Below are 15,634 nucleotides of genomic sequence, written 5' to 3' on the forward strand. Positions count from 1 at the left end.
TAAAAATAAGTAACGGATGGGGTACGAGGGGGAGGTGGGGCATTAGCGGAAGTTAGAGAAGTCGATGTTCATGCCATCAGGTTGGAGGCTACCCAGATGGAATATAAGGTGTTGTTCCTCCAACCTGTGTGTGGCTTCATCTTTACAGTAGAGGAGGCCGTGGATAGACATGTCAGAATGGGAATGGGATGTGGAATTAAAATGTGTGGCCACTGGGAGATCCTGCTTTCTCTGGCGGTCAGAGCGTAGATGTTCAGCAAAGCGGTCTCCCAGTCTGCGTCGGGTCTCGCCAATATATAAAAGGCCACATCGAGAGCACCAGACGCAGTATATCACCCCAGCCAACTCACAGGTGAAGTGTTGCCTCACCTGGAAGGACTGTTTGGGGCCCTGAATGGTGGTAAGGGAGGAAGTGTAAGGGCATGTGTAACACTTGTTTTGCTTACACGGATAAGTGCCAGGAGGGAGATCAGTGGGGAGTGATGGGGGGGACGAATGGACAAGGGAGTTGCGTAGGGAGCGATCCCTGCAGAATGCAGAGAGAGGAGGGGAGGGAAAGATGTGCTTAGTGGTGGGATCCCGTTGGAGGTGGCGTAAGTTACGGAGAATAATATGTTAGACCCGGAGGCTGGTGGGGTGGTAGGTGAGGACCAGGGGAACCCTATTCCTAGTGGGGTGGCGGGAGGATGGAGTGAGAGCAGATGTACGTGAAATGGGGGAGATGCGTTTAGGAGCAGAGTTGATAGTGGAGGAAGGGAAGCCCCTTTCTTTAAAAAAAGGAAGACATCTCCCTCGTCCTAGAATGAAAAGCCTCATCCTGAGAGCAGATGCGGCGGAGACGGAGGAATTGCGAGAACGGGATGGCGTTTTGGCAAGAGACAGGGTGAGAAGAGGAATAGTCCAGATAGCTGTGAGAGTCAGTAGGCTTATAGTAGACATCAGTGGATAAGCTGTCTCCAGAGACAGAGACAGAAAGATCTAGAAAGGGGAGGGAGGTGTCGAAAATGGACCAGATAAACTTGAGGGCAGGGTGAAAGTTGGAGGCAAAGATAATAAAGTCAACGAGTTCTGCATGCGTGCAGGAAGCAGCGCCAATGCAGTCGTCGATGTAGCGAAGGAAGAGTGGGGGACAGATACCAGAATATTTTTTTTTATTTCAATATATACTTTATTCAAAAATAAATATATACAATAAACCATTCAATAACTTTTCATCCTTTACATACGTTTCCATTATACTCAGTACATATCCGTATTTATAGCCACCCACGTGGCACTCCAGTAGTTCAGCTTACCATATCATTGTTGAGGGGTATACTCCCCGCCCACCGACCCCTCCCACTCCCGTGGGTGGAGAAACCTATACTGTGGTCCTTGCCACCGGGCCCTTGCGGTGGCTGCACCGAGTTTCAGTGTGTCCCTCAGCACGTACTCCTGCAGCTGAGAATGTGCCAGTCGGCAGCATTCTCCCACGGACATCTCCATGTGCTGGTAGATCATCAAGTTTCAGGCCGACCAAAGAGCGTCTTTCACCAAGTTGATGATCTGCCAGCAGCACCGGATGTTGGTCTCCGTGTGCGTCCCCGGGAAAAGCCCGTAGATCAGAGAGTCCTCTGTTATGCAGCTGCTGGGGATAAAACGTGACACTAGCCTGTCCATCCTCCTCCACATCCTCTTTGCGAGCTGGCAGTGTGCAAAGAGGTGGGTCACAGACTCCTCCTCACTGCAGTCCTCCCGTGGGCAGTGGGGTGCGGAGATGACGTTCCGGGCGTACAGGAGGGCTCTGACTGGGAGGGCCCCTCTCACCGCCAGCCAGGCGAGGTCTTGGTGCCTGTTGGTGAGATCTGGCGATGAGGCATTTTGCCAGATGAACTGGACAGTCTGCTCAGGGAACCACCCCACTGTGTCCATCACGTCCTTCTCCTGCAGTGCCTGCAGGACATTACGTGCCGACCACTGTCTGATGGCCCTGTGGTCAAAGGCGTTCTCCTGGAAGAACTTTGCTACGTAGGACAGGTATGCCGGCAACGACCAGCTGACTGGGGCGTTGCGCGGGAGTGGGGCCAGATCCATCCTTCGTAGCCAGGGCGACAGGTAGAACCTGGGCACATAGTGGTACTTGGTGCCCACATACCTGGGCTCTACACACAACCTGATGCAGCCACATACGAAGCTGGCCATCAGGGTGAGGGCGACATTGGGGATGTTCTTGCCCCCGTTGTCCAGGGACTTGTGCATGACGGTCCGTCTCACCCACTCCATCTTGGATCCCCAGACGAATCTGAAGACAGCCCGGGTGATTTCCGAGCTGTAGGAGCGGGGGACGGGCCAGACCTGCGCCAAGTACAGCAGCCCTGAGAGCACCTCACACCTGATGACCAGGTTCTTGCCCGTTATCGACAGGGAGCGCCCTCCCCACAGTCCCAGTTTCTGTTTCACCTTGGCAGTCCGCTCCTGCCAGTTCTTGTTGCACGCCTCAGCCCCTCCGAACCAGATCCCCAACACCTTCACGTGGTCAGACCTGATGGTGAAGGGGAGCTGGATCGGTCGGGCCAGTTGCCGAAGAGCATGGCTTCGTTCTTCGTGCGGTTGACCCTGGCCTCCGACGCTAGCTCGAACTGTTCGCAGGTGCCAATCAACCTGCGAACTGACCTCGGATCAGAGCAGAAGACGGTGACGTCGTCCATGTACAGGGAGGTTTTCACTTGGGTCCCTCCACTGCCTGGCAGCGTCACCCCTCTTATGCCCTCATCCCTCCTGATGGCTTCCGCAAAGGGTTCTATGCAGCAGACAAACAAGACGGGAGAGGGGACAGCCCTGCCTGACTCCAGACCTGATGGGGAAGCTGTCTGTTTCCCATCCGTTGACCTGGACTGCACTACGGATGTCTGTGTAGAGCAGTCTAATCCAATTCAGGATTCCCTCCCCAAATCCCATTTTGGAGAGCACGTCCGCCATATACGTGTGCGATATCCTGTCGAAGGCTTTCTCCTGGTCCAAGCTGACCAGGCAGGCGTCCACCCCCCTGTCCTGCACGTAGGCGATGGTGTCCCTCAGCAACGCAAGGCTGTCTGAGGTCTTCCTGCCCGGTACAGCACAGGTTTGGTCTGGGTGGATCACCTGTCCTAGAGCAGACTTGACGCTGTTGGCGATAGCCTTGGACAGGATCTTGTAGTCCACATTCAGGAGAGAGATGGGTCTCCAATTTCTAATGTCCTCCCTTTCCCCCTTCTGCTTGTAGATGAGGGTGATGATGCCCTTCCTCATGGACTCAGACATACTGCCGGCCAGAAGCATAGCGTTGTACACTTCCAGCAGGTCTGGGCCCATCCAGTTCCACAGGGCCGAGTACAACTCAGCCGGTAAGCCGTCGCTTCCGGGAGTCTTACCCGACCCAAAGGAACAGATGGAGCCTGTCAGCTCGTCCAGGGTCAGTGGCTGATCCAGACTCTCCCGCTTGCTGTCGTCTAAGACCTGCGTGATAGACAACAGGAAGTTGCGGGAGGCTGTGGAGTCTGTGGCCTTTTCCTCGTACAGACCGGCGTAGAAGGACTTGCAGATCCTCAGTATGTCAGTCTGTGAGGACGCGACTGAGCCGTCCTCTTCCTTAAGGTTGTGGATCACAGAGCTCCCCCTGTGCACCTTCTGGAAGAAGCAGCGTGAGCATGTCTCGTCCTGCTCCACGGTTTGGACCCTTGAGCGGAAGATGATCTTGGAGGATCCAGCGGCAAGGTGCTGGGCTTGCCGGCCCTTCACCTCTCGCAATTCCTCCCTGACATCCACCCCCTTCGACTGCAGAAGGAGAGGTTGCTGCAACTCTGTCTGGTGTTTACACAGTTCCCTCTGCTCCTGCCTTGCCTTCTGGATACCCTTGCGGATGAAGAACCTCTTAATGTTCTCCTTTGTGGCTTCCCACCAGTGAACCGGGGAATCAAAGAAGGCTTTCAAGGTTCTCCAACCTGTGTACTCCCTCTCTAGTTCCTCGATGTTCTCTGGGGTCAGCAGCTTTACGTTCAGCTTCCAAGTCCCCCTGCCTGCCTTCTGGTCCTCCCGTAAGAGACAGGTGGCTCTCAGAAGGCAGTGGTCAGAGAAGAACACCAGTGTGACGTCGGTGGACCTGACCGTGAGGGACTCAGACAGGAAGAGGAAGTCGATCCGGGAGCGGGCTGAGCTGTCCGATCGTGTCCAGGTGGCTTGCGGCTGTGCTCCACCTGTGGGGGTGCCAAAGGCGTCGCGCAGCTTGGCTGTCTTCACCGTTCCCCTCAGGAGTCTAGAGGTACTGTCCAGCCTGCCGGGTCCTCCAGCCGCAGCAGTGGTGCAGTTGAAGTCTCCGGCCAGAACGACCGGCTGGGACGTCACCAGCAGCTGTGGGAGCTGCTCGAAGACGGCCAGCCGCTCGCTCCACACGGGGGAGGCGTACACGTTGATCAGCCAGAGCGGAGTGCCCCGGTATTTGATGTCTGCTACCAGGAGGCGCCCCACAACCACCTCTTTAACTTGGGTGATTGAGAAGTTGCCTCCCCGCAGCAGAATCCCCAGGCCGGAAGCGTGACAATCGTTGCCCCCCGACCACACAGACAAACCTTTTTTCCACCACCGTGACCACCTCCGGTAGTTACGGAAATGTGGTAGTCCGCACTCCTGGAGGAAGGTCACGTCGGTCTTTACAGTGTCCAGGTACTGGAGCGTGCTGACGCATCGTCCAGTACTCTTCAAACTTCGCACGTTCAAGCACGCCAATTTAAGGTCTGCCATCATTGTAAGTCTTTTATTTTGGCTGCTCTCCGTCCTCACCCTTGCCATCCTGAGCCTTCATTCCCACCGCCTTTGTGAAGTTTTCCACCTTCTGTGGGCTCAGGTACTGCTGGTAGTACTCCTCCAGGTGTGGCCGTTCTGGTTCTGGGCCCGGGGGGTTGTTGATTTCCTGGGCTGCTTCCCCTTCCGGCTGCTGGGTGCCAGCTGTGGCTCTGCTCCCGGATTCCCGGAGCTCTGTGTGTCTGCTGCTCTCCGCCTCCTGTACTTGGGGGGTGGCCAGCAGACTACCAGAATAGGCACGGAACATAGATTATTCCACAAAGCCAACAAAAAGGCAGGCATAGCTAGGACCCATACAGGTGCCCATAGCTACACCTTTAGTTTGGAGGAAGTGGGAGGAGCCAAAGGAGAAATTATTAAGAGTAAGGACTAATTCTGCTAGACGGAGCAGAGTGGTGGTAGAGGGGAACTGATTAGGTCTGGAATCCAAAAAGAAGCATAGAGCTTTGAGACCTTCCTGATGGGAGATGGTTTGATGAGGTCGGTTTGGAATTTGCTGAGGTTAATATTCTGAGAAGGCACTTCAAATAGTGCTATTGACCAAGATGGTGTAATTAATTGTCAAAAAGTTTTTGAAAAAGTTTCAAAAACCAAACCCCAGAAATACTAATTTTGGACACGACCAAAAAATTTGCAGAGTGTAGCGGGGAATTGTTTACATCTGTCACACATTGGGTCAAGATCTTTATTAACCTTAGCCAATCTAACTTTAGACCAATGACAAGGATGCAGAATTTTAAACTGAACAACAACATGACTAAGGCACACAGAGGATGAATAAATTCTATGAATTGTTTTTTGCCATATGTCATCTGGAATATTTTCCTCAATATCCTCTTCCCATTTATGTTTTAATAAATTCAAATTCTCAGGATTAACTACATTAAGTAGCTCATAGATCTTGCTTACAGATTGCTTCACATCAATTTTGCACTTAAGGACTGAATCTAAGAGTGATGAAGGTGGCAGTAGGGAAAGTACTCAAGATGAGAGGCCATAAAGCTTCTGAGTTGTAAATATCTATAGAAGTGTGTCCTAGGTATATCAAATTTCTTAACTAGCTGTTTGAAAGAAGCAAAATTGCTGTCAATGTAGAGATTATACAATGAAGTGATACCGTGTTTAGACCAAATATCAAATGCTACATCCATTATTGATGAGGGGAACATGTAATTTTTTGCTACTGGTGCAGCAAGTGTGAGGTTATTAAGTGTAAAGTGAAGTCTAAGTTGGAACCAAATTTTAATGGAGTACATCGCAACTGGATTCTTTTTTTTTTGGTGTGTGTGCATGCGGTGCGTCTGCGTGTCTGTGCGTGCGTCCTTGATGATGTCTTTTTCATGACTGTGTGGCGTGCCACTCCTCACACAGATATTTTTTGCAGTATTTTCTCTCTATTTTACGAGGTTGAGTTGCGATCTTGACACTCAACCCGGCAAAAGGATGGAAAACATACTTGGGAGTGGACCTGACTAGTTTCAAACCTGGGAACCTCTGCTCCCGGGTCCAGTGCCAATGTCGTTGCGCCACCAGCCGACCCATCACAACTGGATTCAGTGTGAAACTAGATGTAGGTTGTGACAGTGGTAGTTTAGCATATATTACTGACAAAGAGGTAAATTGTAAGGTTGACTTCTCCATAATCACTCAGCTAGGAGCAGCAATATCATCTCTTGTCCAATATAAAATTGCTCTTATATTAGCTGACCAGTAGTAATGTAGAAAATTTGGAATTGCCAAACCCCCCATCTTACGAGGCCTCTGTAGTATTTTTTTTCCTTTACTCTGGGCTGTTTTTTTATTCCAAATGAAACTTGAAATTTGACTATTTAGGTTATTGAAGAAAGTCTTTGTTAGAAAAATTGGGAGGCTTTGGAAAATGTGTAAGAATTTGGGCAGGACAGTCATTTTAATTGTATTAATCCTCCCGCTAAGGGAAAGAGATAAAGAATTCCAGTGTTCAAATTCCTGTTTAAGATTGGAAAGGAGATGTTGATAATTGGTTTTATAAAGGTCCTTGTAATTATGTGTCATTCAAACCCCCAAGTATTTGAATTTCCTATAGCTGATTCTAAAAGGGGTTATGGAAAAAGAAATATCCAAACTGAAATTGGCAATTAGTTCCCAATTGGCATTAGTTCACTCTTTTGAAAGTTAACTTTATAACCAGATATTTGACCGAACTTAGTGAGCAATATTGATAAATTTGGGAGTCTTTGAGTTGGATCTGAGATATACAATAGCATATCATCTGCATACAGTGACATTTTATGTTCCAAAGCTCCCATCTTAATACTAACTAATGTTCTCAGGGCTATGGCGAGTGGCTGAATTGCCACAGCAAAAAGGAGTGCAGATAAAGGGCATCCCTGTCTTGTGCCATGTTGCAGTTCAGAAAAGGATGATATACAGTTATTAGTACGCACTGCTGCCAGTGGGGACGAGTAAAGTTCTTCAATCCATGAGATGAATGTAGAACCAAAACTAAATTTTTGGAGAGTATAGAAAAGAAGGTCCCATTTCACCCAGTCAAATGCCTTTTCAGCATCAAGTGAGAGAATCTCTGGGGTACTAGATGCAGAGGAATCATATAGTACATTTAGAAGATGTCTTATATTAAAAAAAAGAGTACCGATTTCTTATAAAACCTGTTTGATCGGGTGATATAATTAATGGTAGAATCTTCTCCATTCGGTGTGCCAGGACTTTTGCAAGGATTTTGGTATCCATATTTAAAAAGGAGATTGGTCGGTATGAACTACATTCAAGGGGGTTTTTGCCCTTTTTCAAAATCAATGAAGTAACTGCTTGACGCATTGTGGGAGGTAGGGATTGGGATGAAAAAGACTCTTCAAAAACAGATAATAGTAATGGGAGGAAAGTTGAGTGGAAAACTTTTTTTAAAAATTCAGAAGGATATCCATCTGGGTCTGGGGACTTTCCACTTTGCCTACTCCTACTTGCTGAGTCTATCTCCAGAGTCGTGATTGCCTTCTCCAGATTAGCAGCTACATGGGGATCTATATATGGGATGTTTAGCTTTTTAAAGAAATCATCTAGATCTGATGAATCTGAGGAGTACAATGATTGGTAAAAGCTATGGAAGCATGAGTTAATTTCTACATTATCTGTTCGTTTTTATGCCCTGTGTATCCTGTATCTCAGGTATACCGTGACTGGCCGTTTTTTGACGCAGTTGGTGGGCTAGCAGCCTCCCCGCTTTTTCTCCATGTCCATAAAACTCACATTGCAACTTGGAGATAAGATATTCAGCCTCTTGAGTTGTTAATAGATTGTATTCGGTCTGAAGTAATAAATGCTGTTTGAGCAAAGCTTGGCTATGCAAGAGGTCTAATTCCAGTATCTGATCTGTCAGTTGTTTAATACGTTCAGTCCTTATTTTTCTCCGAAGTGTGCAGAATGAGATTATTTGGTCTCTTACATATGCCTTTAGCTCCTCTCACACAATTGATGGAGACATCCCTGGTGTTTGATTAATTCTCAGAAGAGATTCTATTTCAGAATAAATATACTTCACAAAACATCCAACTGAAAGGAGAGTAGGATTTAGCCTCCAAGGACGGTAACTTGATTACCTCACAGACAGGATCTCCCAGTAGCCACCCACTTCAACTCTGCTTCCCACTCCCATTCAGATATGGCCATACATGGCCTTCTCTACTGCCATAATGAGGCTAAACTCAGTTGGAGGAGCAACACCTCATATACCGTCTAGGTAGTCTCCAGCCCCTTGGTATGAACACAGAATTCTCCAACTTCCAGTAATTCCCTCCCCCTCCGTTCCCCTATCCCTATTTCACTCTGCCCCCTCCCCCAGCTGCCTATCACCTCCCTCATGGTTCCACCTCCTTCTACTACCCATTGGGTTTTCCCCTATTCTTTCTTCACCTTTCCTGCCTATCACCTCCCTGTCTCCCCTCCCCCACCCCTTTATCTTTCCCCTTACTGGTTTTTCACCTGGAACCTACCAGCCTTCTCCTTCCCACCCTCCCCCCACCTTCTTCATAGGGCCTCTGCCCCTTCCCTCTACAGTCCTGACGAAGGGTTCCGGACCGAAATGTCGACTGATCATTTCCACAGATGCTGCCCGACCTGCTGAGTTCCTCCAGTGTGTTGTGAGTGTTGCTTTGACCCCAGCATCTGCAGATTATTTTGTGTTTACAACTTGGTTGTATAGTAGGGATACGTAATATTAAAACCAGCGGACTATGATCAGATATAACTATGGCTTCATAATCACACCCTGTTATAGAAGAGAGAAGGCTGGTGTCCATAAAAAAAAATCTATACGTGAATAGGAACAGTATACTGAGGAGAAAAAAAGTGTAACTCCGAGAGGTAGGGTTATGAAACCGCCATGCATCAGCCACTCTGTACGTTTTAAGAAAATGTCTGATAGACTGCGCTGACCTAGAGATAGAGATAGAGATTCCTCGCAGCACTGCGGTCCAAAATTGGAGAGAGGACACAATTAAAATCACCTCCGAGGATGAGCTTATGTGTGACCATGTTTGGCAACTTGGAGAAGAAATCAGTAAAAAACATATGGTCATCCTAATTTGGTGCATAAACATTGGCAAGAATAACGGGCAGCCCATATAGCCGCCCAGTTACAATTAAAAACCGTCCAGCTGGATCAGATTCAACACTCGTTGCCACGAATTGCGTATTTTTACTAATTATTATAGCTGCTCCTCTGGCCTTTGAATTAAAATTGGAGTGAAATACTTGACCAACCTATCCTCCTCTTAGTCGACAATGATCAGAGATACGCAAGTGAGTCTCTTGTAGGAATGCTATATTGGTCTTAAGGTGTTTCAAATGAGTAAATACCTTTTTACGTTTTACAGGGTGATTAAGAGATTTTACATTCCAACTCACCGTTTGTCTGAGTTGAAATATTATTACTAATCATGTGGAACTGAAAGAAGTAGAATATCACATAGGTGTCTCCTAATATACATAGATAGAAACAACAATAGGCCTAAGTATGAACCAGAAAGAAATAGTCTGGCAATTTCCCTACCCTCATCAACTACACAAACACGGCAAACCCAAAACCCTTAATTACCATATCCACACATTGTGTTTACTGGGGTGCCTTCTGAGCTAAATCAGGTTGAGCTCCTGCCCAACCCACCCCAAGTTAAGAAACAAGAAGAGAAAGAATAGCACTAAAAATTCTCCCAGCTTATAAATCACAATGTTTGGGACTTTAACATAGTAAGTATATATTTACAACTGGTATTATGAATTTGCTAATTCAAATAAAACTTTTAAATAAAATATATTTTCTGTCATTTTATTTATTTTATTTCCTATTTTTCTCACTTCACTACAACTCTATTCTTGTCCTTAATTTTTCTTAAATACCCAGTAAGATAGGGTTCTTCTCCCTCCACAGTTTTTGATTCACCTTTCTAGTCAGCAACCTTGCTTCTTTGCTGATCCTGTATTATAATGATGGGACCAATGCATTTTACTAATAAATACAAGACCGTAAGACGTAGGAGCCAAATTAGGCCACCTGGTCCATATGGTCTGCTTTGACATTCCATCATGACTGAGATCCTTTTCAACCCATTCTCTTGTCTTCTCTCTATAAACTTTCACACCCTAACTAATCAAGAACCTATCAACCTCCGTTTTAAATCTACTCAAAAACTTGGCCATCACAGCCATCTGTAGCAATGAATTCCACAATTTAGCCATCCTCTTCCTAAAGAAATTTGTTCAATGTGTTAGTCACTGTATGTTTCGATGTACATGTGATAAGTAAATCTGAACCAGAATTCCATTCTGTTCTGAATGGATGTCCCTCTATATTGAGGCTGTTTCCTCATGTCCTAAACTCCCCCACAATTAGAAACGTCCTCTCCTTGTCCATTCTATCTAGGCCTTTCAATGTTTGATAGGTTCCATTGAGCTCCCATCTTCTTTTAAACTCCAGCGAGTACAGACCCTGAGTTAATAAATACTTCTCACACGTTAACCCTTTTATCCTTGGAATCATTCTCATAAACCTCCTTGGAACCCTCTCCAATGCCAGCAAATCCTTCCTTGGATATGGGGCTCAGAACTGCTCACAGTTGTCTTGACACAGGTGCAGATGATGCAGTTTCATATTATGGAAAATCATGAAAGTGTTTTCCATGAACGTAGGCCCCTTCCCAATAGCATAGTGATGGTCTGTATCAAGTAGTAACAGAACATTTACTTTGTTGCAGAAATCTCACCAAGGAGGCAAAGTATCTCAAAGGTTACAGGGAGAAGGCAGGAGAATGGGGTTGAAAAGGGGTAGGGCGAGGGGAGGGAGCGGGAAGCACCAGAGACGTGCTGTAATATACAATAAATTTTTAGAAATATAATTTCTGTATCCTCAGGTTTTCAGTAGTCTTTTACACCCACCCTTTTCATTTGCATCCTTTCTTCATGTCGGTGCACCAGCTCTCTGGCTTGTGAATGACCTGACTTGCTGAAGTATTCTTACAAGCTCATGAAAATAATTGTGTTTGATTGTATTCTTTAATAACAGGATAATATAAATATTTACAGTACTGTGCAAAATCAGAGGCACAGATATATAGGGTGCTTAAGACCTTTGCACAGTACTGTAGTAATTTTATGTATTGCATTGTACTGCTGACGCAAAAAAAGTCATGATGTATGCGAGCAGTGTTAAACCTGATTCTGATGTGGGTCTCTATTGTGTACTAAGAGTGGGAAGAGGGCAGGGAGAGGGGAATCATGGTTGGGAAAAAGGGACGGGAGAGGAGAGGGAGCAGGAAGCATCAGAGAGACATTATGTAATGATCATTAAACCAATTGTTTGGAATCAGTGACCTTGACTGGTGTCTCAAGGCTGGGTGTGTCTTGTGTGTCTGCACCTGCACCAGGGCTGTGTTAAGCTGAACTGCTCATGGGGTCAGTGAGCTGGCTGGTGGCTACTCATTCTCCTGCCACAGCAGTTTCTGTGACCCTCTCCCATGCAATGTTTTTGCTGTTTTTCAACATGCAAGTAGTTTGTATTACAAATAGTTCTCAGGAATGAGACCCTGTTGTAACCAACAGTACTCTTCGGCAACTCTGCTTGCTGTTGTTAATGTAAAAAAAATCATTTCTTTAATTGCAGGTGTTACTGGGAGCGTGATACGTCTGATAACAAACTACATTCGTCTAAATTCTCGCCCCCAGTGGGTTCTGTATCAATACCATGTGGATTATAACCCTGAGATGGAGTCACGGCGTCTGCGAACTGTACTGTTGTTTATGCATGACAAAGTTCTTGGCAGAACCCGTGTTTTTGATGGTACTCTATTATTCCTTCCTAAAAGACTGGAATCAAAAGTAAGTTTGAAGAAGTCTTGTTTAACAAAGAAAATGACTTAAAGGTACAGATGAATGTAGCCTGTTGGTGTGGAATGAAAAGGGTGTTACAGATTGAGGTGGAAGCTTTTGAGTCATCTCATGTATTGATATGGGGCTCTACTTGGAATAGACTAAGCATTTTAGTGACCAGATTTATCATTGTTCTAAAGGCATTCGAAGCACCTCGCTTGTGTCATTTATCCTTGTGCCAGCAGTTTACTTCTCCCCAGCCTTTCTACTAATGCGTTTCTGATTGTAACTTTCAACGGAGCTGTGATGCCAGACACCTTTGTGGCAAGATGAGAGCTAGAGATCATGGATTAAGGGTGAGAGGTGAAATGTTTAGGGGGAACGTGAAGGGAACTTCTTCACTCAGAGGATGGTGAGTGTATCAAATGAGCTGCCAGTGCAAGTGGTGCATGTGAGCTTGATCTCAATGCTTAAGAAAAGTTTGGATAGGTACATCAGTGATAGGGGAATGGAGGGCTAGGTTGATGGGAGGAGGTAGTTTAAATGGTTCAGCATGGACTGAACGTTTTCTGTGACTCTTCGACTATAACTTCAGACCTACAGCTCTTGGAACCCACTGGTAACATGAACATATCCTGGTAGCATATAATGATGGGAGTAGTACATTGGTATGTTATTTAAAATGTGCATGTATTGGCTCTTTGGAAGATTAGAAATGAAAGCTCATTCGATTTATATTTGGCTTGAAGACATGGTGACAGAGTTGTTGGGTTGCAGAATTCTCCTACATGTGTGGCAGGCTTGAGGATTGGGAATGGAACATTCAGATGAGAATTCTGTCAGAGATTCCAGGAGCTTGTCTGTTAATGTGGTTAGTGAGTTTACTGATACAGGTCCACAATCCCTTATCTGAAATCCTTGAGGCCAGTTGCATTTCAAAACTCAGAATTTTTTGGATTTCAGACCCCCCCCCCACCAATACCAAAAAACACGTATGCTCAAGTCCCTTATTTAACTGTCTCTGTGTGGTGGACTTTAAGACCCAGCGGCGCACCAAACCTATGCACATCCTCCCATATACCTTAAATCATCTCTAGATTACTTACAATACCTAATGCAATGTAAATGCTATGTAAATAATTGTTATACTGTATTGTTTAGGGAATAATGAAAAGAAATTTTATTTCCAACAAAAACATTCAATAAAACATAAAAATATACAGCTTCAAACGAGCCAAATCAAACACATGGTATATGCTTATTGGAATAAACTGTAGAACGTCACTGTCACTGAAGTTACAGTTACTAAGTTACTATAAAACTTCAGTAACTTGTCTTTCTGTTTATTTAAATCATATACAGCGGTAGTTCCGACACTATTTTCTTCAGTAAGACGCGCACAGACACACCACGATCAAGCTTCTGCAATAACTCCACTTCCTGCGTTATTGATAGAGAAGGTTCCTTCTCTTTTTCTCATTGTTACCCATAGGGGTGTCTGCAGCTCTTTTTGACATTTTCACAGTGAAATTAAACACAAAGTCATAAGTGAACACAAAATATCAGCAAACAGCAAATGCACGTGTAACCAGTATGAGCGTTGAGCCACAACCGACGTCTGGCGGCCTCTGCTGGTGCTGCCACATCACACCTGAGTGACGTCAGCTGTTGGTGAAAAAACCTTCGGTTTTCGGAGCTTTTTGGATTTCAGCATTTCGGATAAAAGAATGTGCACCTGTAATCAAATTGTACTTTCAATGAAGTTCAAAGTAACTGTTATCAAAGTGCACATGTTGCAACTTTGAGATTCTTTTATTTGCAAGTATTTATAGGAAAGAAACATAATGGAATTTATGAAAAGTTATGCATAAACGCTATATCTGACAGTGTGCAAAAGAAGACAAACTAGGCAAATAAAAATAATACTGAGAACACAGTTTGTAAAGAGTTCTTGGATTGAGATTGTTGATCACACCAACCTCTGAGTGAAGTTTCCCCTCATTCCCCTTAAACATTTTACCTTTCACCCTTAGCTCAGAGTAGTGGTGATCAATGTTACCCATGCCGGTTTAGGAGCCTGATGTTTGTAGGTTAGCCTACAACCTGGTTCTTGCACCTGGTGGTGTGGGAACTCCTGTCCTGATGGTACTAGTGAGAAGAGGACTTGCCTGGATGGCTGTCGTCTGTGATGGATGCTGCTTTCTTGTGGCAGTGCTCTATGTAAATGTACACACTGGTGGAGTGGCTTTGCTGGTGATGGATTGTACTGCTACCACCACTTTCTGTTCCTGGGCATTGGCATTTCCATACCAGGCCACGATGCAACAAAAAAATAGTGAGCAAATAGTTGTATGATAGTAACCATGCATAATGTTAATCAGATGTCAACCCATCACTATGTTGGCTACAGGTGGGAGACATTTCTCAGGAACGCACACACACCCCGCACACCTGGCTGTATCTATGGAGAGGGATAAACAGTTAGTGTTTTGGCCGTGACATCAACTGTTTATTTCCTCCACAGATGTTGCAGAATTCCTCCAGCAGCTTGTGTGTGTTGCTCAAGATCTCCAGCATCTGCAAAATCTCTTGTGTTTAAGACTTTTCTCAGTAAGCTTTTGAACATGTGAACTTCCTTCAGTAGATGATTGGCTTCAGGTTAAGTGTGGAGAATATTTGAGTCTTTGAGATCTGCATCTGTTGAGGGCCAGATTAGAGGCATTTCCAGTCTGGTGTCAAAAAGGTTACAAGAGGTCCAGGTATGGTCTCCAGAAAGCCAACTCACAGGTGAAGTGGCAATTCTGGACTAAAGCTGAATCAACAAAAGATATTAGACAGTTGTGGCAGGCCTTGAATGCTGTCAAAGATTCAAAGTACATTTATTATGAAAGTATATATGCAGAATACAATTCTGAGGTTCATCCTCCCGCACGCAGCTACGAAACAGAATTGTTCAAGAAAACATCAGACACCAACGTGAAAAAAGAATAAATTGTGCAAACAGCAAAAAGGGAGTGGACTGCACATAGAATATCAAACAACAAACCAGGAGGCCAGTAGTATTCCGTTTAGTTCAGTTCGTCATTTGCCCGCTGTAGGGTAAAGCATTATGTGCTAAAGTGCTCCAGACTGTATCAATCACCCTGATAAAACTGCTCAAAACAGCAAAAAAAAACCAGTATCCAGGAATAAATGCAACATGAACTCTCATAGTCCGCTAAAATGAGCCCACAGGCTCTCCGATTAAACCTTGCAATGTGAATCGCAAGGTTTCTGCACTTTCATCTGACAGCAGGTAGCGGGAGGGAGAGGAGAATTGGTCAAACACAGGCAGATGGTGCTGAACACCTGCCCATTCTCTGTGCTTGTCTTTGTCGACCTCCTTGCTTGACAGTTCAGTCAGAGAGAAACAATGTTGAGTTGATCATGATTTCGTGCCACGTTTCCAGGCTGCACACTC

At 45.5% G+C, this 15,634-nt stretch overlaps 1 protein-coding gene across 3 annotated transcripts in view; it reads left to right on the forward strand.

The window, feature by feature from the left end:
* Positions 1 to 15,634, forward strand: part of piwil1 (piwi-like RNA-mediated gene silencing 1) — a 102,195-nt gene that overhangs the window by 16,439 nt on the left and 70,122 nt on the right. For all 3 annotated transcript variants that reach the window (XM_063074038.1, XM_063074039.1, XM_063074037.1), the window contains exon 5: positions 11,969 to 12,183. In XM_063074038.1, the coding sequence (XP_062930108.1) occupies positions 11,969 to 12,183 (215 nt within the window). The remainder of the gene's footprint in view (positions 1 to 11,968; positions 12,184 to 15,634) is intronic.

Source organism: Mobula hypostoma, chromosome 21, assembly GCF_963921235.1.
Source record: "Mobula hypostoma chromosome 21, sMobHyp1.1, whole genome shotgun sequence".
Taxonomy (NCBI): Eukaryota; Metazoa; Chordata; class Chondrichthyes; order Myliobatiformes; family Myliobatidae; genus Mobula; species Mobula hypostoma.